We start from the raw sequence: 22615 nt of genomic DNA, 5'->3' as shown, positions 1-22615 counted from the left end.
GTTATTTTAATTTTTAATTCGTTGTTAACAATTAATGATAATGTTGGTTATAAATTTCGACACCGATGAATCATACAAATTTATTAAGCTTTTTGTGAGATGTCATTTAAATCTCCATCAATTTTTTTTCTTGTTTTGTATTTGCTTTTTCGTTGAATTTACGTCCTCTGTTTGAAAAACCTGCCTGTAAACTGACAGGCGTACACATTTACCTGGATAGATAAAGTAAACTTTCTGTAACCATAAAATACATGTCTCCGCTGTCTGACAGCTAGAATCTTTGGACACATGTTCTTGATCGGTTTCGACGTGCTATTTAGAATCGTTCGGAGATTTGCCGGTCAACGTGTAGTTTTTTTTTGTATATAAAATATTACTGGAAGTAATTAAATCCTGTTAGACTATTCTGACATCCCAATATAAACCAGAGCTAATCTTATTCTTAAGAATCTTTTTGGTATTCAACTTCATACAAGCATTTAATTTGATTAAGTGGCTCGGGAACACCACGTGTTTGTATTGTGTTTCAAAAGTGTAATTGTCACGAAGCCCTCCATCACTACTCGATCGCCTTAACGACGATGGCCGGAATCGAAGCACATACCGAGGACTTGCGAGACGGGCTTTCGGTTCAAGAAATGTTCGCGTCAAGTGAAGGGTTGACTTATAATGATTTCTTACTTCTTCCCGGCTTCATCGATTTTAGCGCGGACGATGTTGACTTAACATCGCAACTAACTAAAAAGATATCTCTCAAAGCTCCGTTCGTGTCCACTCCTATGGATACTGTAACTGAGGCCGATATGGCTATAGCCATGGCGCTCTGCGGCGGAATCGGAATAATCCATCACAACTGTTCCGCCGAATATCAGGCCAACGAAGTATCGAAGGTAAAAAAATACAAGCACGGTTTCATCAGAGACCCCGTATGTATGGGTCCTAAGAACACCGTGGCTGATGTCATCCTATATAAGAAGAAGAATGGATTCACGGGGTACCCTGTGACCGCTAATGGAAAACTCGGAGGAAAATTAATCGGCATTGTTACTTCGCGAGATATCGATTTTAGGGAAAACAGTCCTCACTTATATCTGGAACAGGTAATGACACCCATCGATTCCATGATTACCGCTAACTCCGGAGTTACTCTTCAAGAAGCTAATTCCATTCTAGAAACGAGTAAGAAAGGGAAGTTACCAATTGTGAATGAAGCCGGAGAACTCGTCGCGTTGATCGCTCGCACCGATTTGAAGAAGGCGCGCAGCTATCCCAACGCTTCCAAGGACTCCAACAAGCAGCTCCTCGTGGGAGCCGCCATCGGCACTCGCGAGGAGGACAGGGAGCGCTTGAAGCTCTTGCAGAGCAGCGGCGTGGATGTCATCATCATAGATTCCTCTCAGGGAAATTCCATTTACCAAATCAAAATGATTAAATACATCAAATCCGAGTTTCCCAACATCCAAGTAGTGGGCGGTAACGTAGTGACACGCATGCAAGCCAAGTCCCTCATCGAAGCCGGAGTGGATGCCCTCAGGGTGGGGATGGGGAGCGGCTCCATCTGCATCACTCAGGAGGTGATGGCGTGCGGCTGCCCGCAAGCCACCGCCGTGTACCAAGTCTCTTCTTTCGCCCGTCAGTACGGTGTTCCCGTTATCGCGGACGGAGGCATCCAATCCGTGGGACACATAGTCAAGTCTCTGGCCCTGGGAGCCTCCTCTGTGATGATGGGATCTCTGTTAGCAGGTACTTCCGAAGCCCCCGGAGAGTATTTCTTCTCCGACGGTGTCAGACTGAAGAAATACCGGGGAATGGGAAGTCTAGAAGCCATGGAACACAAAGACGGCAAAGGGGCGGCTATGAGCCGATATTTCCACAATGAAACGGACAAGCACCGAGTCGCTCAAGGAGTTAGCGGAAGTATCGTAGATAAAGGTTCGGTCCTTAGATTTTTACCATATTTGCAGTCGGGACTCCAACACAGCTGTCAAGATATAGGAGCCAAGTCGGTTTCTGAACTGCTAAAGATGACTTATTCCCAAGAGTTACGTTTTATGCGTCGTACGCATTCGGCTCAGATTGAAGGCAATGTTCATGGTCTATTTTCGTATGAAAAACGACTGTATTAAAGTCTGTTACTAAAACATTTTATTATTTTTATTAATAAAAATATCCAATAAGTCATTGAAAAATTTTCTCGTTAGTTGTAGAACTGATTCTCTGAAATTGACAGACCAATAGCAAAATTCTTTAAAAATATTTTAAGGATATTATTTTGTGATGAAAGATTTATTTTTTAAAATGCAAAATGAAGAACATAACGCAGTATACCAATGTATTTCTTATTAGCCACCAAAATATTCTTTGATCCTCTCAACTCAGTGAAAACATTTTTAGAATATTATATTTTATAATAAATGTACATCCGTATTATTTATCAAGACAAATGCTGTATGTACAAAACATGACTGATTTATATAAAATTATTAAAATTTAATCGGGCATTTATGTATGAGCCAACATATAAGTTTTTACAAAATTATTACATTTTATGTTTAGAATACGTACGATTTTTGTTTAACACCACCAAATTGTAATAGTGCTTGAATAGACTGTGCGAATGTAATTCCATCAACTAGTTAATTTTATTCCCATATGAATTGAGGGAAAATATGTTCTGAATGACTATTTTTACAGGCATTACAGGATGTTCTTAAATGTATTAGTTAGTACCTATTAAGTAGAAAATAAGCTGTCCTCTATTTTTATTATACATATCCTAATTTTTGTAGCTAAGTGGTTACTATTTCATACTATTAATATGACAATTTAAAAATAATTAGAAAAAAACTGAAAAAGATCTCTCATTTTTAAAATATATTTTTCGACGTGTCTTTAGAAATTATTGTAAAGATTGTTTACGAATTTACTAAAAATATGTATAACCATTCTAACCTGTATACATGACAATCAGTATTAAACGGGTCCAGAGTATCTAAAAAGCTTTGCATTCCAGACGAATTAGCCGATAGACATCTCACGCTTCAATCAACTACGCCAATTGCCATAGGTAAGGTGATCTTAGTACTTCACTAAACTTGGCAAGCGCGCCTTGGCTGTTGTGGGCCTGAAAGCTCGTAGCACCTTCCACCAGTAGTTAGAAACATAGCAAAATGATCTTTGGAAAACACTAAAAACTTATTCATCTACAAAATCATTTTAATCATTTTCTTTTCTTCATAATTGAATCTCAAGGAAGCGCCCTTGAGGTAGTATTTAACGTAAATAGTGCTATGTGAATTATTCAATGTTATAATTGATTATTGTTAAGTGACCGTTGCAAGACAGACTCGAATCTCATGTAAACTCGAATCAATGGCAATTCAGATACAAAATCTCAATGGGCGATTGGCAACATGAATATCTCATGGATCAGGTTGCTGGTCATGTATGCGGGCTTTATTACATGTTAAAGACTCTAGGTTACTCTGCAAAGAAGACATTCAAAAAGTTTTCATGAATTGTATTTGTATAAAACAACTTGTGGTATTCTAGGGCCTTAAAAGCAAAACATACTTGAAAGCAATACATTAGAAATCAGCCTAGTCAGAAAAACCGGTAAAAAAACAAAAAAAAATGTGTATAACAGAATCTGTAATACGTACTACTTTTTCCTAAATGAATTATATGTTTAAAAATGATCTTTTTTTATTTAAGGGTACTTAAAATAGTTGTAATACCTTTTTAAAATTAGTTGTGTGTATAAAAATGATAAATGCAATTAAAATATGAGTAAGGTATAGAATAAATCTCTTAGAATACTTTCACAATGGTTTCAAAGAGAAGGTAGTATTTTGATAAAAAAAATTATTTGAAAGGAGACAACAAAATGTGATTTCAATATATAATTTTTAAATTTATTACCATTTGTTATTTGTTCTTATAAAAATATGTATTAAAAAAAATCATAAATAAAAAGTTTTTTTTATATGGTGTTAGTCTTTGGTGTTATTTGTAACCAATTCATGTTATTTCTTATACGATGCAAATAGTTAATAACTAACTCACATATATCTCTAATTGTAGTAACGTGATGTTAAAAGGTTTATATCCTCTACATATTTGGAACATTTTAATTGTACAACTCGTTACATTATGCTGTTATTAGGCAAATGCCAGCGACACCGCATTGGTGTCGTGTGTAAAACTATTGAGATGCCAGTAACATTATCCAATATCGTATGACAATATTCTCGAAATTTTGTGAAAATAGAGGGACAGGATGGCTTATGATCTGCCGAAAACCACTGGCCCTACCAGCATGAAACAAAATAATGCAGGCCAGGCATTCAAACAGCATAGTGTTAATAATATTCAAATTTTCTTTAAGCAAAAGTATATTATGCTCCTTTGTCTACGTAAATGCTTCCTTCTCTCTAAATCCATTATAGCTATTTTCTTTAAATATGAATTTGTCTGAAAATGAATAATCCTGTTTATATATTCAGAATGTGTGTAAAATTTATGAATCATTCTCAATCTCTTGGTGCCATCAAAAAGTATAATTATATATTTTAATATGAAATCTATTCTGTGTAAAATAATATTTTTTAATGAATTATTTAATTCTATGAATCTCTAATGGATTAGTAAATATGTATATATTTTGTAAACAATTATTTTCCAATTAATTCTTTCTACAAACAGATAAAGAGCTTTTAAAAAAACTATTCTAAAATAATTCAATTCAATGCCATTTTTAGTGACATGAAAAAAATATGAAATTTTTAACACTGTTTAATACCTATCAAACAGAGAAAAATATTTCTTCTCTCAATTTCTTAATGTGCAATATGTACTTGGAAATATATTTACATTTGCACAATCTTTACAATACAATATGTCTTTTAATAATATAACAGCAGTTATTCTACCATCTGCATACACATGTAATTAAATAAAGGTGATTATTACTACAAAAGTTTGTAAATTAATTATATTTCAAAGATGTAATTTAGTAATAACAAAAATATGTATTATACATAGAATGGTGTAAGCATGTCCCAAGTACTTCTTGATTTTGTAAGTAATATATGGTTTTATTTTGTGACGAATCTAATGAATTGTTTTTTTATTAAAAAAATATGTTTATCTAAATTGCAAATATAAACCGTATTTCGTATTTATTTAATAAATCGATTTACATATCGCTCACTCTTTTCAACAACGTCATGTATCAAAAATTGTCAATTTTCAGTTGTGCATGTTTTCGGAATGCCCAGAAAATGTACTATATCCCAGCAAAAGCGGCATATTTTTAACTTAATATTTACCTGCTACAGGGCAGACAGTGTTGTTTTTGCATTATGAAAAAAAAGAAAAGGTATTGTTTAATTATTTTTTTAAATATACTAAATATTATGTCCGCCTCCGTGGTGTAATGGTCAGCGTGTTTAGCTGCCGTGATGGAGGTCCCGGGTTCGATTCCCAGGGGGGGTGAAAATAAATATTGGTGATTTTACACTGTAATATTTATTTAATATTACCCTGGACTGGTTTCTGAAGCGCAAGAGTGATCACCTTGCCTTCATGCAAGTAATGATCAAGGTAACACTGCGTCAATTCGATGTAGTGCCCTATGCACCATTGGGTGCGGATAAGGGTTATAAGTAAAAGTAAAATACATATTTTTAAATGGAGAAAAAACCTTAAGGTTTTACCTAAAATTATCTGTTGCACAGTAAAAAGTTTAATAAGTGGCTCGACATTTATTTTTAATACATTTTATCATATTCTTAAACTTTAAAAATGATTTCCTGAAAAATCAAGTTTTTTTTATATATGACGTTGAAAGGAGTGAGCGATCTGTATTCTTTAAAAAATCTGAAATAGAGATAAGAAATCGCTTACTACTTTTTCTAAATTATTAGTTTATCTTCTTCCGACCTTTATCCGCACCTATTATTTCATATAGCATTGCATTCCATCGATTCAGTTTCATTACTATTATTAAAACAAAGTGTTATATGGAAATCGAACCTGGGACCTCATCCACGGCAGCCAAATACCCTATCTGCTTCACTATGGAGGGGAATAAAACATTAAATTTATCTCGTATTTTAGTTAAACGTTCATTTTACTAGTATACTTTGCGTAATAAAATATCCAAACTGGCTTTTGGCTTCGTACTTTGTTAAGAGATTAATGTGTTTGTAAATGAAAGACAATGTGATATTTAAGTATTTATTATAATATTACGAGGTAATATAAAAAAGTACTTATGAACTTAAATAGGAATGCAACATAGCAAATTGAATGAGTAATATAAATATTGGTTTGAAGGAAAATTAGCACAATTTAAAAAATCCATGTGTGGTTACTATAGTTTTACCACTACATATTAATAAATATTATCTTAATGTAAAGGGAAGCATGCACCAAACTTAATTTGATATACATATGTGAAATATTTATCCATCCTTGTAATAAGATTAGTAAAATTGTTAACTGTTACGCTGCGTACCCATTTAACGAACTTGAACCACTCTGCCCAAATGCAAGATTTGTTTGGCGTAGAAGTTTCGTGTTCTGTGGGTGCCCTGCATAATATAAATACTGTTTCCTACCACTATTTCCAATTGTTTCCTTTAGTTTGGTTAGCCATTTTATTTTTTGTGCAGTCCATATCTAAGATAAAACCACATTCCTAAAGAATTCAAATATTCTGCTGTTTTGCACTTGATTTTTTTAATGTATCAAAGTACGTATATTCAAATAAATACATATGCAATTATATTATGTTCTTTTCATAAAACCCATTTCTTCACACAAAAAAAAACATGCTTTACCACACAATTAGTTTTTTTTTCATAATTGAATACTTTATAATAAGGAATGATTGAAGATTAACTCGAAGAAGATCGTGACAAAGTATTTTCATAGATATTTATTCCACCATTAATTCTTCATTTAAGAATGGTATAATCAAAATACAATTTTAAAAAAATTAATGCACTGCACTGAAAATATAAAAAATTTTGTAAAGAAAAACAAAAGGATTTTAATGATTCACGGTATTTGACAACTTTTAAATCCTAATTTTATAAATACACCATTTGTAAGTAAAGAGTTCATGGTAAAAAAAAAATGTAAGAAAATATTACATTGCGTTACCATATTAATCCATTGAAGCACTTACATATTTTTTTTCTTTTCATATTGACGAATTGTGTTAACACCATTTTTTTGTGTTCCATAAACACGCTTGCTCAAGATTATTAAACTATAAGCACTTTCTTTATCGATATTCAATATATGAAAGAGCGTTTCCAAACTTTTAGATATTTGGCAAACATCTAGATATATGATAAGCGTAAAACAGTAAGCTTCACATTCAATTAAATAATTGCTTGATAACATGATAAAGCATATTAATTGAAAACTTATCAAATTGTTAAAACATTGTAACTTAAGTCTTTTTTCGCACATTTTATAAACCCGGATTTTATGGGCAATAAAATACGGATGCGTCCAACAAATAGGACTGGAGGCTCTGCAGTCATACATACTTAACAAGAATGTAAGCCAAAAATGTCATATTTAGGCAAATGCCCTTCCACAAAACTCTTTCTTTGGAAAAATCTCATTTGGTAAAGCTGCCCGTAAAATCCGGGTTGTGCTCTTTAATTTATTCTGCTGGATTAGCGGGTTCCTCAGTTTTGGGGTCGTTTTCATTCTTCTCGAATTCCGGGCCGGCTTCGGCGTCGGTCCCTTCGAAAATGATCTCCTCTGGATCTGGAGCACGCGGCAGAAACTCAACATCCGGGCATATCTTGGAGAATATTTCTCGGCCCTGAAAATTCACAAATACATACCCATGACTGAATGAAGACTAAAGATATTAGAAGAGTGCAGTCCTTTAAAAGGATGGCTAAAAGCTGTCGTTGAAATTGATTTGTCTATATCACGGTAACAAAAAAGTATTCATGTACATTGGAACCTCAGATTATGAACTCAATTCACTGTGTATGTATGTAGCCCAAAAGTAATTTTGTTCTAGGCTCTCAGAAAAATCCAATACAAAATAATGGAAATTCAGTCTTAACTAAATAGCATTTTTTTGCTATTAAAATATATTTTGAATGCAAAATTGCTAAATTAGCGAATGATTTAACAAGAATGTCTGCTCTCAATTTGTATGCAAATTCTACATAACAATTTCTAAAAAGAGCATAGCTTTTTTAAGTATAGAGTAATGAAATACTAAGTATCTACAGAAGATGTTATATTTTTACCTGTTTCACCGCATGATCGAAGTCCAGATCGATGTCCGGGCCAGAGCACAGGTGAATTTTATCAGAAGAAGTATCGCACATTCCAGGCTGACTTGTATCCACCATGTTGAAATAAAAGCTCCATAGCACCTATATAAATATTATACAAATATAAATCATGCATGTATGTTATAAACTTAAAAACAAAATTTAAGAAATAAAATAATCATTATAAAAATAAGTTGATTGACTGCACCGACTAAATAAAATACATAATTTGATACGCTAGCTTGGAGGATAAAAACATTTGTGAATTTACTTAGAATACAATGTTTTAAGATTCAATTTAAGATATACATTTTTTTATGATTCATTTGAAAAACTCTACTAAAATAAGATAAATAAAAAATAACCTGCGGTTTGATCTTCTCGGTGGAATCCCCGCTATCTTTCTCCGGTGATTCCACAGTGTCACACTCAGCAAAATTCAGTAATTTCTCAGCATAAACTTGGAGATCTTCTTTAGCTGTCTTGCTTTGGGGACAAGTCATGTGAACCAGATCTGTATAAATAAATAAATAAGTTTAGAACCAATATAACCAGAAATGGGTCATAGGGATTGCAATTTCGCAAATTGGGATCCTGCAATCCCACATAGATATCGCATCATTCCAGCGTATGTAAGATCCACGCAGGATTCGCTACGTTTATAATTTGCACAAATGTAACTATCGGCGATCTTATAAGACCTGCATAAAAGCCCATAACAATCCTCATTATTGCAAGTGAATCAATTACTTATTACAGAGGAGTTTGATTCATACAAATTATGAAGAAAAAAAATCTTAAAAACTTGTATTTTCATGCTATACATTAAATTATTATTTAATTGGCAAATTCGCATGTACACAATTGAGAAAATGGTATATATGCATGAATATAGCATTGTAAGTTTGGAATTGTAATCGCTAATGCCACACACAAGGTCATCTTAATTTTTGGTATAAATAATTAATGTGCAAAGCTGCTCTAATTGTGTGAAGATATTTTTTTAAACAATATCTTGAAAAGTATAACAATTTGCAAAGCCACATGTATGGTTAGATTAATCCTAAATGATTTCCTTTACCACCCATGAAATATTTTCCATCAATATGTTACACATCCTTTAATGAAAAAGTAATATACTCACAGAGTCCCTTGGGACATGAGGAAGTAGACGGTCCCAACTCGATGACCGTAACCGGGTCATTCATTCCTTCCAGAGGAGGAAATTGCAAGAGAGTAAGAGATTCCTTCTCGAACTCCAAGATACTTCGGTTTGTCACAAACACGGCCCTGGATATTCCCTTAGTAAAATCTGCATTGGAGAGGAATTCCTTTGGTGCCTTGTCGATGCCCATCACAACATGCTCGCAAGAGAGAATTTTATTATTACTGTAGATTTGAACGCACTTCTTAGGATCATCGGCGTTCTCATTTATTTTTATAGAATCGATCGGTCTTTTTAGGCAGTATATTCCGCCAAATACTGCACACAGTCTAAGGGCAATAAAATGAATAATTATACATAACACAAGTATGATTATTCGCACAAATATAAAAATGGCAAAGGATGTTCATTTATTTATTAAAAGTGATTTCTTCTTCTTCAAACCTTCATCTGCACCTGATGGTGCATAGGGCACTGCATCACATAAACACAGTGTTTTCTTGATGATTCACACATGAAGGAAAGGTGATCAACCCTCTGCTCCAGGTACCAGTCCAAGGTAATATTAAATAAATATTAGAGTGAAAAAATCACTTTTATTTGTTTGACCCCCCCCCCTGGGAATCAAACCCGGGACCTCCAGTACGGTAGCCAAGCGTGCTGACCACTATGGAGGTGGACAAAAGTCCAAAAGTGATTTACTCAAATATAATGCAATACTTAAACTGGTTAAACCCTAGTTTAAAATCAAAAATACTTTTTTGTATCTGATGTGTGAGAATGAATATATGTTTTGGGAATGATTACCAATACTTACAAAATTGGCTTTAACAAACCTGCAGAAGCACTGAGGCAATTCTCCACAGCCATACATGGACCAAAGGAATGGAGTATTCCCGTATCTTCCCAAGCTGATGAGAAATCTTTTGCATCTATAAATACCATCGAAACAAGGAGTGGAGTCAGTTCCTCCGGCTATAGCGTACAGCACGTAATGGATAAGATTTCCGGTCAATTTCTTGCTCTTGAGAAACTCCAAAAATGTTTTATTTTCCACATCTATAAAAGATTTTTCATTTAAATAAGCAACAAAGTATGTTAATTATACAAAATTAGTTATGACTTTTCAAACTGAAAAGCTATAGGTGGATCGTAAAGATTCATATGGATTATTTATGATATTTAAGCCAAATTGTGGTTAAGCTGACAATTGTCACTTTACAACTATGGTTTGCAGCTGGTATTAAGACTTCACCTTTAAATTCCTCATGTTCCTTGGTTTTTTCATATTCCAAAAATGACGTAAGAAGTTTCATCAACATTCGTTTTTCAACGACAGAAACGTGTTTGGTGGCAAACACATCCGCTCGGGAACACGGGACGGGTTCTAGCACGTCACCAATCCATGTGAGGACTCGGTTCACGCAACGAAATTCCGCATACCTGGCGATGTTAGATGAAATCAACAGCTCCACCAACTCTCCCCGAGAAAAAAGAAGCTGAAATAACAATTGAAAATAATTGCCAATGTACATAATTGGTAAAAATATTTAATATGTTCAGAATTATTGGATTCTATACCTTCGGTGCCAAATCAACGTTAAATTTTCGATACTCGTTTTTCAATTTATTTTGAGACCAAACAGGCTTAGGTGCCGGCTCTTTGGCTTCTTCTGGTTGAGTCGGTTCACCCTCAATGTTCAAATTCTTTACTTCCTTTTCTATATTCTCTTCTTCCTTGATAGATCTAAGAAAAACAACAAGTCAGTTTTCTGCCAATTGTGACATCAATCATTGCACAGAGAACTAGTTTGAATAAGAAAGGTTGGGTTTGATAAAAAATACTGAAACATTAATTGGATTAAAATATGTTACAATTAGAATTTTATCCTGTTGAAGAAAGAGTATGTCTGAAAACCGGTAGACTAAAATCTCGACAAACTAAAATAACAAACATTTTGTTATAACATATTTACATTAGTATAAGCCCAGTGATTCATGACCCAACATCTTCAAAGTATTACTGAATAATTGGAAGTCTTACTCTTTGATGTACCACTGATCTTCGACATTAAAGATTCCAAAGTCTCCTTTCGAAAAGCTCTTTCCTTTGGCATCCTCCACGAGTTTTTGCAACCCTTCAAAGTTGAAAGATGCCCACAATCCTCCGTAAAAGTCGCTAGAGTCGAGATGAAGCACAGTTTTCCCAATCCTACTAGCTGCAGCTGCAACTATGGACTCTGTCATACCTTTTAACAAAATTATATGGTTGGCTTTATATATAAATACCCCCCTCCCCATATATAAATATCCCCACTAAATAGTATAAAATAAATTATATAATAGAATGCATAGTAGAATGAGTTGCTTGAGAATAAAAAGACTAATGCTCAGGGTTGTGGAGTCATATATATGGAGCTGTTTTGGAAGCCGTCTTTAACCAAATGACTTTGATTCAGTAAAATATTTAAGAAGATTGAATACAAAAAATATTGAGTTTCTGTCTGAGTTGGAACCGTAAAGCAGCTTGTGCATTACATAGAATTTTACCGTCCGGCAGTCCGGTTTTGAAAAATGAAAGCGACTACGACAGTTTAGCGTGAACGAATTTATGCGCAACGTGTTCATGCACCAATCAAGAGCACCGATCCGAAGAAAGATGGACAAAAGAACAAGCCAATCTAAGCCAATCATCTGTTTTATATGCTAATTGACATGCCGGACGGTAAAATTCCGTGTATTGTCCGGCAGTTCGTTTTTTTTTTTTTTTTTTTTTTAAATAAAAGCGACTACAACAGTTTAGCGTGATTGAGTTCACACGCGCCATGATCACGCACCAAACCGGTGCGCTCCGGAGTAAGACGGACAAGTGCACAAGCCGATCATCGTTTTTTTCATGCTAACCGGACTGCTGCACAGTAAAATTATGTGTAGTACACAAGCGCTCTAACTGAAGCATAGGGAAATCTGCCAATTAAAAACTACTACACATCATTATTGCTTTTATGGTTAAAGTTTGACAGGAAAGAGAAAATGCGAGAGTTAAATTCAATTTTTAAGTAGTGATAGATGAATTTTGACCTAAATTACGGAACCAACATTTTTTCAAATAATACGTAAATTAAGAAGTACAAATAAAAAGAGCTCAATTCATTCACATAGCAGCTTTTTTTTGTTACCGAGATTTTTACGAATTATTATTTCGAGATCGAATTTTAACCTATGTCATTGGTTTTCTGGGTAAGTTTTAAAATCCCTTCGTTCCGTGACATGTTGGCATCGGAACACCATTTTATAAAGCTGATTGTTCGTCACATATTGCATTCCACAAGTCTTTTCTTATTTGTAGTATCACGTATTTCATACAGCATGTGTTTTCATTTTGAATAATTTTCACTTTTCTCGAAATTTTCCTCCAACGATTTATTGAAAATAGTAAAAATTGCATTGTTAACGAATTCTATAGGGCATACGGTGTTTCGCGAAGTGACTGGGTGTCTTAATTTATGTGCAGTATGTAAAGAAATACCTGTTCCGATGACGATTACATCGAAATCTGTCGGCAGATCGTCCATTTTGATGTAGGTTTTTAACTACAGAAAAGTAAAGTGAAAGGAATAGTTTCTCGACAAAAACGTATGATAAAAATTGATTTTTGACAGATGCCTTTCAAATTTTCACTTTGACATATAAGAACATAGACACGCCTACGATATATTCTAGATATGTATAGAGTTATAGACAATAATGTAATTATGGGTTTACAAATCTACTCTTGACCATCTCTTTTTTGTGGTGATAGCGTAGTATACCTACTTGCACAATATAGGTAGATATATAGTTTTAGATCCCGATTTTCTTGCTATGAAACGCGAGTGTTTTTGCCTAGAATTTTCGCTCATGAATTACATGAAATTATAGTAACTTTAAACATAAAGAGTAAATCCACTCACAAGTAGGCATAGGCTATGAAACTTTTAAAGTTGAAGCCTGAGTAGGGACATGATAAACGGTGTTGCATAAGCCGTAGCTAGATTTCAGAGTCACTTGGACGTTAGGTAATTAAAAAAAAAAAATTCTTGCTATGAATACCTATTGTGCCTTGATTTTATTTTTATTTTATGCCATACAAAAGAAAAAAATCTAACTACCTAACTAACTAACCATCACGCCGCTTCCATAGGGGTAAGCGGAAAGAATCGAACGCCACACCACTCTTTTTTTTTGCAAAAATTCTTCGCCTCTTCTGCATTCATGCATCTCTTCATACATACTCGACGATTATTATGACTCCTGACCCAGCCGCTTTCAAGTATTTGACATACCTGATTGTGCCAAGTTTTCCTCGGTCTTCCTCTGCTTCTTTTTCAAACTGCATTCGCTTCATAAATTTGTTTAACCGTTCTTTCCTCACTCATACGTTCCACATGTCCAAACCATCTCAACACACCTTTCTTAATTTTATCGATAATGCTTATCTCAGCCTTGCATTATTTCAGAAAAAAATCTACTCCAGTAAAAATGTCCCTTCAGACCACATAATTGAATTATGTTAGTGGGTTACAATTTTAAAGAAATGAACGCTAAATTTAATGATTATTCAAGACAGACACCGTGGTGTAAAAGGTAAATGCTGGATTTTAATTGCAAAATAAATTGAAATATCTCCTTTCATTTGTTCTGGATGGTAGTTTTGTATTTTTCATATCTACTCTTATAGAGATCCTTATTATTCTATTTACAGACAAGCCTATAAAATAAAAGTTTTGTGGCACTTTGTGGGTTATTCAATAAAACAAAACTAACATATGTGGGGGGAAAAGACAAATAATACGAAAATGATAAGCACAACAAAATGAATTCCATCTATCTTTGCAAATTTTAAAATATCTATGAGTTAGCTTATTCGTTTTTGACACCATTTTGACGTTTCTTTTTCTGGTTATTTTTTTTAGTTAATTAACCTTATTTGAGAGTAAAATCTGTAGAGAGTAATACTAAGTTACAAGTTTTTAAATTATCTTTTACGAGTGACAGTGTTAAAAAAGATCCTTACAAGACTCTCCACTCTCCAGCCCCTTTTCAGTTTTATATGCCATGTCGGATGATACAGAAGAATATATGAAGGACCCGCGGACAGCTTGCAAATATGGTACTAAATGTTATCAGAAAAATCCTGAGCATAGTAGGAAATTCAAACATCCTCCCAAACAGCGTCTTAAAACGCAAGATGAAGGATCTCCACCCAGAAAGATTTTAAAAATTGATGATATCCCATCTAAATCACCAATAAATGATGTAAATAATTCTACTGAAAAGCTCCGTGTATCAATGGATAACGAATTGTGCGATAATAATAGTTCTAATCTATCTCCGAATACTTCAGATCCTAAAACGAATGATATAGCTGATAAATGTATCCAAGAACCTGTTGATTTCCATGAAGCACCTAAGGATTATGCACAATTTATCAAGGAAAAGTTTTTAGTGGAAATGCCAGATGATTTTTACAGCTTTTGGGAGTTTTGTAAATCATTGCAAGCCAAAGACGGAGTTAAGAATGTTCTCAAGCTTGTGGGTTTGTTGCTGGTCGGACCATTTGACGTTTTGCTGGAGAGTTTACCCTTAAAAGAAAACAATAAGGATTACCTTCTCCACTGGCGCTATTTTTATGACCCTCCAGAATTCCAGGTAATAGATTGTAACTATCATTTTAGTATTACAGGATTTGGCTACCATCCAGGTCAAAATAACAATTTGTGTGTTATGATAATTCACTATTATATATGATAATTTAATATTATAACTTTTACCTTTATCTTAAGTAATAGACTGTCCACCTCTCCATCATGTTATTTATAGACGGGGCTTTTTTCCATGTAACGCGGTGGAACGGCGTTCCGGCACCCTTTTTCATGGATAATTTTTTTTATTTTCAAAATCAATTTAACAAAACTATGTTTGCACTTAGGTAATCAAAATCTATATTTATATCATTTGTAAAATTATAAAATATGGTATTGTAATGAATATTTAAATGATATTTGAATACATATTTTTTTAGTAATAAGCTGGACATGATGTGAGTTCTGGGACCTTTTTTGTTTAAAAAAAGCACTGTTTAATGATATGATACCACTATATTAATAATTTATAAATCTCAATATAGATCAAGAAGAATATGGTAGTCTGGGTATTTACAGGTCCTACAACCTATCATATGCTGGTCATGTGATCACTTTACACACATGCAACATTCACCATTCTCTACCTAAGATTGACAACCACACTCCTTAAATCTTCAGTACTCCTAGATATATTGATCAATCCCATGACACAGTACATATGAGTTCACAAAGCCATCTATGTAGGATCGAGAAAAGCATTTATTTAGCAGAGTCCCTTTTATTTGTATGCAAGATGTAATGTACACATAAGCCTTGTAAATACCTAGACTTCCATATTCTTCTTCATCTGTGTTTAGATTTCAAAATGTAAAAATAACTCCCAAGTGGAGAAATGCCGATTTGTGGACAATTGTATTAGATAAAATCAGTATCAGTTGTAAATGTATTAGATAAAACTTATGGATTTAAAAAAAATTATTTTGCAGACTATTTTGGCCTCTTCGGGAAATTCTGGATTCCATATGGGTTACTTTAGAGACTCTCCATCAGAATTACCTTGTTTTGTGGCCTCGAATGACGTAGAAAAAGGATGTAATATAAAACCTATTGCTGAGAATGTATTTGGGGCTGTATTGTAAGTATTTAGTATTCCAAGATTACTTTTTAATTTATTAATCATTATTATATGTACAAATATATATTTTTTATAAAATAGATATTATTATGTAGGTTTTTTTAAATATATTCATTATAATTTATATTTGAAACACTAACTTTGTGATTTTCCATTTTATAATTAAAGTGTAACTTTGTTTCAAAATCACTATAAATATTTTATTATAACTTGATTATAATGTCTACATTATAATGTCTCCAGTAGACATTATAATTAAGTTATTAGGGGGTTGAATAAATTCTCGCCGTTTTTTGTAGTATTTTGAATTGAAAATATATTTTTTTTAAAGTAAGAATTTATTCAAAGTATTGCCCTTCTTTCACGACTACTTTGGCCCATCTTTCAGGAAGAAGTCGTATTCCCCTATAAAAGAAAACCTTGTCTTTTGAGGCAATCTAATTTTCAACCCATAACTCGACTTCTCGATAACTTTTGAAAATTTCTCCCGATAATCCATGCTGCATGGACCGAAACAGATGATAATCGGATGGTGCGACGTCAGGGGAGTAGGGCGGGTGTGACAGAACCTCCCAGCCGAAGGAGTTTATCTGTTTTTTTACCACTTTGGCAACATGCGGGCGCGCGTTGTCGTGCAGAATGAGAATCGACTCGTGCCTGGCTGCGTATTCTGGACTTTTTTCTTCAATTGCTGTTTTCAGTTTGATCATTTGCTGCTTGTAAACCTCTGCTGTGACTGTTTAGTCTGCTTTGAGAAGCTCGAAAAAAATTACTCCCTGCTGATCCCACCAAATGCAAAGCATCGTTTTTGAGCCGTGAATGTTGCGTTTTGCAATGCTGGCTTCAGCAGAGAGTGGCTGACCTGGCTGGCTGGATGGATGATGCGATGCAAAAAACCTTTTCTGTGATGCCGTTGCAAGAGTGAATACACATGCAAAGTCGCCTTTCCATATCTCTCTCCTTCAGAGCATATGGGACCCAGTTTCCCTGCCGATGAACAAGGCCCATAGCCTTAATTTTGAGGCGGTTTGAGGCGGTTGAAAGTGCCACGTGGGTGTTCGAGGCAGCGGGGAACAGGAAAACAAAAAAAAACGAAAGCAATCTATTTAAATCACAGAGAAATATTAAATTTTTATAAACGGCAAGAACTAATTCAACCCCCTAATATAATAAAATATTTATAGTGATTTTGAAACAAAGTTACATTTTAATTATAATATTCATTAGTTGCCTAAAAAATTCTCCCTGCTTGTGTTATCACCGAGGATTTATAGCACATTCTATTTATATACCTTAACAATAATGGTGAATCCGTATAGTAAATAATAAGTAAATGAGGTTGATCTCTAGAAACAATACAATAGATTCAATGGATTCAATATTTTATATCAATCAAGATTTGTCACATAGTTCATTTATTTATCTTATTTTTGTCATATTTTCTAAATAAGACCACTAAACCTCATAGTTCTTTATGTCCTTTTGCCTCATAAATTTTTGTCAACCTTCTTTCGCACATTCTGTTTCCAATTTAAATCTTTCTTAAAAAAATTAAACATAGCCACACTTAATGAGGGACATCTTATGATAATGTTTCATCGCATTCACAAAGACAGTTTTTGACAAAAATATTTTTTTTACAGTATTGTAATTTTTTTCTAAATGCCATTATCGAAAGTAAGTTTTTTTTTGTATGTCTAACCAAACAATCTGTCAGTCGATAAAATAAAACAGGTATAATGGTTATGCGTTATGTATCTTTTACACAAATTATGTTTCAGGTCTTATTTGGAAATGACAAAGAAAAAGTCTCCATTCACATCTATAGCCTGCCAAAAAGTAATTACCCCATTAAAAGACTGGGCGAATAAAAATCATTTTACCCTGGAGACCAACACGCCTTTGATGAAAAAGCGAATGAATTCTGTCGTCACTAAGACATTCCACGGAGCTGGTATACTTTTTCCCTACAATAGAAAAACTCAATTGGGATACAGACGTCTTGCGGAAACCGATGGTAATAATAAAAATATGTTATGTTTAAATTATGTCTTTCCATATATCGGTCCACTATTTGCTTTTATTTTGGAGACTGCAATTCAGTCAAAACGGTGAGTAAAAAGAGGAAAAGACACGGCATAATGATTAAGAAAAATGCTATTAGACAATCATAAAGATTTTTTTACCTATACAGGTGGCACAAAATAAATTATTCATTTTTAAGTGTAAAGTGAAAAAGATGATATCCGTCAAGTGGTTGCCGCCAATACATATTTATGCCCGTTTTATCAATCTGTATACTACAGCTGTCTAGTTTGTAAATATCAAATATGATTGACGTACAATGCCATTTGTAAAAATTATAACATTTTCCAATAGGGTGATTAATTTTGTGCCACCCTGTAGGATCAATATAATCTTCTTGAATACTTATTCTTCATCCTTTACATAATTATAATTTTGGAATTTATGAAATACCATTTAAATATAAATAAGTGATCTTTGCAAGCTGGTAAGATATCTTTACCAATTGCAGCTGTTGTAGTTGACCAAAATTTAGGACGTTTGCTAACTAATTTATCTAAAATAAACAACTGTTTAAAAATATTCTCGAACCATCCGTACATTGTGCGTTGATTTATAACCAGTACAGTTTGTGAAGTAATAGAGTAACTGAATTTTAACACGTTGTGATTAGTCTCGCAGCAGTATCTATTACTACTACTACTACTAGTACTACTTCTACTACCATCGCACCGTTTCCTTGGGTAGGCAGAGAGGATGAAACGCCACTCTTTTGTGTCCTGACATACACTCCTAGCTGTCTTTACGTCCATACATCTATACATGCCTTCCAATTACGTAGACTTTTGAGACCACCAGATATTAGGATAATGTATTTTATTATTTTGACTGCTTCATTTGTTAATATTACTGTATTAAAGTCATGTTTTTGTTGTTGTTGTTTTTTTTAGCAAACATAAAAGAAATGATTTCTAATATAATTGAAGCAAAAGATGAAGATGCGAGGGTTAAAGCTCTGGCCCTCTTGCAGCCAGTGATCACTTATGCCAACATCGCTACGGATGAATGTGACTTTGGAACTGGATTTGAACTAGGAATAGATTTCTTTTGTACCGGTGAAAAAACATTTCACGCCTCAACCATACAACTACTGACTGTCGCATACGATATGCTCAACAGAAATGAGTATGCAGAAATTATCAAGGTGATTTTGGTTTCTATTTTTTTTCTTTTCATTTTTCAATAATGGCAATCCTTTCCGTCACAACTCTGTCAGTCCTAAGATGACTGATTTGTAATCATCCATGATACGAGGCGTGTGGATATCATTCCCATGGATCGGCATTGTCCGAATATTGTGAGCTCCGATGCGGGGAGATGAGTTGTTGGATTGACAACGTTATTGAAAACACAGTCGGGTCAGCGAGTGCCAGAGAAGCTAGTGTGCGAGGCATTTTGTGGACTTTGTGTAATTTGATATTTATTTTCATTTGTCTCGGTGTTGTGATTGAAACCCACTCACAAGTAGGAATAGGCAATAAAAATTAATTCATATAATAAATATTAAAATCAGTGTTAGATTTTAACATCAAATATATAAATTAAAATGGAGTTCTACAAGTTAAACGTTAAAAATTACTATAAATTATTTTTAAAAAATAAGGAATTTTTATCTGATAGAACTTGAAAACTAATGTACTACTTATGACTAGCTTTTTTAAACTTATTCAAACTGTATTTTTTCTTCCAGGCCCATTTGGATAATCGAAGAAAGGGATCTAACGTTAGCTGTGCTAATTTATAAACGATTTCGTACTGTATAAATTTAACATTTTTGCTTTTCTTCAAATGGACTGAATAATTGTTATTGTTTGTATATAACTAAGTAATTTAATATCTAAGTCGTTTTGCATACATTTTTCAATAAAATAATTTGTTAAATAGTCACAATGTTTTATTTATGTTGTAATTTGTTATATATAATATTTGGACTGTCTTGGGTACAGTAGGTGCATGTATGGAAAGACAATTAATTAATCACAACGTAATTAATTAATCAGAACTTTAAAAAAAAACCATTTTAATTTAGGATTTATTTGGTAAATATGTACCACTATTTCTTAAAATCTATTTTGAAATTTGCCAATTGTGGTATTTACTAAGTAAAACATTTAATTAAAATGGATCGAAAACACTACAAAGTGACTGCCAAATCAATTAATGAAATTAAAGACGGCCTTTGACTGTAAATCATGGTCTATCCTCAATTAGTTGGGGTATCAGTGCCACATACTTTGAATGCATCCCAAGAGCCTGGAGGCTGTTTATGGATTCCATATGCTCCACATAGGGAGCTGATATGGTTAAGTAGTAGTAGTAGTAGTTGAAATATGATGTTGGTGACGAATGCTGCGGATTCCATTGACAGCAAGGCGTTCAAACGTCTTGTAAACACAAGAAAAGTTTTAACTGGGTGTAAAAGACGGTTCTTTCGTTATTTTGGGCAGATCTCTCGAAGAAGTCCTGATGGTCTAGAGAAAAGCATCTGAATGGGATGTATGGAGGTTGCGTAGGTGGCAACCAATCAGATGGAGCATTCTGATCAAAGAGCTGAAAATAAGCTGGTCATAGCCTGCAGAAAAGTGACAGATACCTATAGGGCAGTACAGAACTGTTTCAGATAAATAAATATCCCCCTAAGGGAATCTGTGATTGGAACTAGGAGTGATCACCATTCTCAATCATTTATAATTTAACAAATTCAATCATTTGTTTTTTTTATATCAAATTTTATCATCCTATATTTTGTAGAGGTACTTGTTCACCTTTTGAATAACTCATTTTATCATTCTATTATATCTCTTGTATAGGTACTTGTTGACCTTTTGAGTATCGAATTGTATCATTCTATCTCTTGTATAGGTTTATGTATTAAATGTTAAATAAAACACTGATTTTTTGAGCCTACTAAGTTATATTTTATTATTTAAAAAAAACACAAACATCTATTTTGTGGCTATTGTTTCGCCTAGTTTAGGACTTTTTTTTTAATATTTAACCTTTTGAATATCGAATTTTATCATCCTATATTTTGTATAGGTACTTGTTGACCTTTTGAATATCGAATTTTATCATCATCCTTTCTTTTGTACAGGTACTTGTTGGCCTTTTGAATATCGAATTTTATCTTTCTATCTTGTATAGGTACTTGTCGACCTTTTGAGTATCGAATTTTATCATCCTTTCCTTGGTATAGATACCTACTTGTTGACCTTTTGAATATCGAATTTTATCATCCCATATTTTGTATAGGTACCTACTTGTTGAACTTTTGAATATAGAATTTTAACATACAATATTTTGTATAGGTACTTGTTGACCTTTTAATTTTAAATACAGGATTTTATCATCCTATCTTTTGTATAGGTACTTGTTGACCTTTTAAATATCGAATTTTACCATCCTACATATATATTGTATAGGTACTTGATAAACCTTTTCTACGTGTATTTGTTGACCTCTAAATATCATACCAATGCTTCAGTTACCAATCTTTTATATTTGATTTTGATCTACAAAGAATTCCATTTCTGACCCGAATCGAGCATCCCTCTTGACCTTTCAGCGCCACTTTCAGGCGCGAAAATTGAACGCGGAATTCCTTTTTCCTACGAGACGCTAAGCGCACGCGTCGTGTTCCCATAAAGCTCGCCTTGCTATTGGCGGCGTCGCTGTCAAAAGGAAAGCTCTGTGAAGTTGGTAGTTCCATCTCGCATATTCCGGGGTCAGTTCCACAGAGGGTTCGTCGGTGTGTGCGTTCTGGGAATTTTCTCAACAAGTGATGGAATAATAGAGAGCAATATGCCATAATGTGTGAATAAAGATAGCGTTTTTTATTTGTTATTTTGTGTTTCGTTTTGAGGTGTGTGGAAATGCACTCGTCGAATTGATTTCTTCTCGCAGTTCAGTGACATGTGTTTCTGGAATGTAAAATATCATTGTTCGAAATAGTGAAGTCGGTTCTTCGCGAAACGATGAATGATCGTTAATCCTTTTCGTCGCGTTCGAAAAATATGTCACAATGAATTATATATCCGTTGAAAACGAATTAACGAAAAGAATGAAGACTGATTTAATTTATTATAGTTATAAAAAAATGTTCCTCAGGTGGTTGGGTTGATGGATGAATCAGTAATTTATGTAAGTGTTCAATGTCCCATATTTTTATATTTGTTTTCGCTTAATGCCATTTTCAGATTATTACCGAAAAAATATACATTATATGTTCGTATATAATTAATGTTGATTCCTTCATTAGCTTTAATTTTTTATATGGTAAATGAAA

General features: G+C 33.5%; 4 protein-coding genes across 4 annotated transcripts in view; 3 read left to right on the top strand and 1 right to left on the bottom strand.

Annotated features, from left to right (window-relative positions):
• The first annotated feature begins 267 nt into the window (after window positions 1–267).
• On the top strand, window positions 268–3628 carry LOC148299920 (inosine-5'-monophosphate dehydrogenase-like). Its single transcript, XM_088275499.1, has one exon. It carries the CDS (start codon window positions 582–584, stop codon window positions 2124–2126), a length of 1545 nt encoding a protein of 514 aa, XP_088131625.1. The 5' UTR covers window positions 268–581; the 3' UTR covers window positions 2127–3628.
• Window positions 3629–6226: 2598 nt separating this feature from the next.
• Window positions 6227–13174, bottom strand: LOC148299919 (rab proteins geranylgeranyltransferase component A-like). Its single transcript, XM_088275498.1, has 9 exons — window positions 13013–13174; window positions 11528–11732; window positions 11065–11230; window positions 10739–10982; window positions 10320–10542; window positions 9463–9812; window positions 8684–8832; window positions 8292–8420; window positions 6227–7849 (listed from the first exon to the last, which is right to left on the bottom strand). The coding sequence occupies exons 1-9, from the start codon at window positions 13056–13058 to the stop codon at window positions 7685–7687; spliced, it is 1677 nt and encodes a 558-aa protein (XP_088131624.1). The 5' UTR covers window positions 13059–13174; the 3' UTR covers window positions 6227–7684.
• Window positions 13175–14377: 1203 nt separating this feature from the next.
• On the top strand, window positions 14378–20213 carry LOC148299918 (histone PARylation factor 1-like). Its single transcript, XM_088275496.1, has 5 exons — window positions 14378–15174; window positions 16097–16245; window positions 18027–18262; window positions 19221–19474; window positions 20021–20213. Exons 1-5 carry the CDS (start codon window positions 14581–14583, stop codon window positions 20072–20074), a joined length of 1287 nt encoding a protein of 428 aa, XP_088131622.1. The 5' UTR covers window positions 14378–14580; the 3' UTR covers window positions 20075–20213.
• A 1858-nt stretch (window positions 20214–22071) lies between these two features.
• Window positions 22072–22615, top strand: part of LOC148299917 (uncharacterized) — a 76297-nt gene continuing 75753 nt past the window's right edge. The window contains exon 1 of the mRNA XM_088275508.1: window positions 22072–22470. The gene's annotated coding sequence lies outside the window, so the exon portion shown is untranslated. The remainder of the gene's footprint in view (window positions 22471–22615) is intronic.

Source organism: Brachycentrus maculatus, unplaced genomic scaffold, assembly GCF_059751285.1.
Source record: "Brachycentrus maculatus isolate JH-2025_06_01 unplaced genomic scaffold, ASM5975128v1 h1tg000885l, whole genome shotgun sequence".
In the NCBI taxonomy this organism is placed as follows: Eukaryota; Metazoa; Arthropoda; class Insecta; order Trichoptera; family Brachycentridae; genus Brachycentrus; species Brachycentrus maculatus.
Note: the sequence above shows the minus strand (reverse complement) of the source record. Positions and strands in the feature narration are given on the sequence as shown.

Bases quoted from the DNA above. Each gene is read 5' to 3' on its own strand.
- LOC148299920 (XM_088275499.1), top strand. From the start codon at position 582: ATGGCCGGAATCGAAGCACATACCGAGGACTTGCGAGACGGGCTTTCG.
- LOC148299918 (XM_088275496.1), top strand. From the start codon at position 14,581: ATGTCGGATGATACAGAAGAATATATGAAGGACCCGCGGACAGCTTGC. The intron at 15,175-16,096 runs GTAATAGATTGT...ATTATTTTGCAG, and splicing joins ATGACCCTCCAGAATTCCAG to ACTATTTTGGCCTCTTCGGG. The intron at 19,475-20,020 runs GTGATTTTGGTT...TTTTTCTTCCAG, and splicing joins AGTATGCAGAAATTATCAAG to GCCCATTTGGATAATCGAAG.
- LOC148299919 (XM_088275498.1), bottom strand. From the start codon at position 13,058: ATGGACGATCTGCCGACAGATTTCGATGTAATCGTCATCGGAACAG. The intron at 11,733-13,012 runs GTATTTCTTTAC...TTTTGTTAAAAG, and splicing joins TGTAATCGTCATCGGAACAG to GTATGACAGAGTCCATAGTT. The intron at 11,231-11,527 runs GTAAGACTTCCA...TGTTTTTCTTAG, and splicing joins GATCAGTGGTACATCAAAGA to ATCTATCAAGGAAGAAGAGA.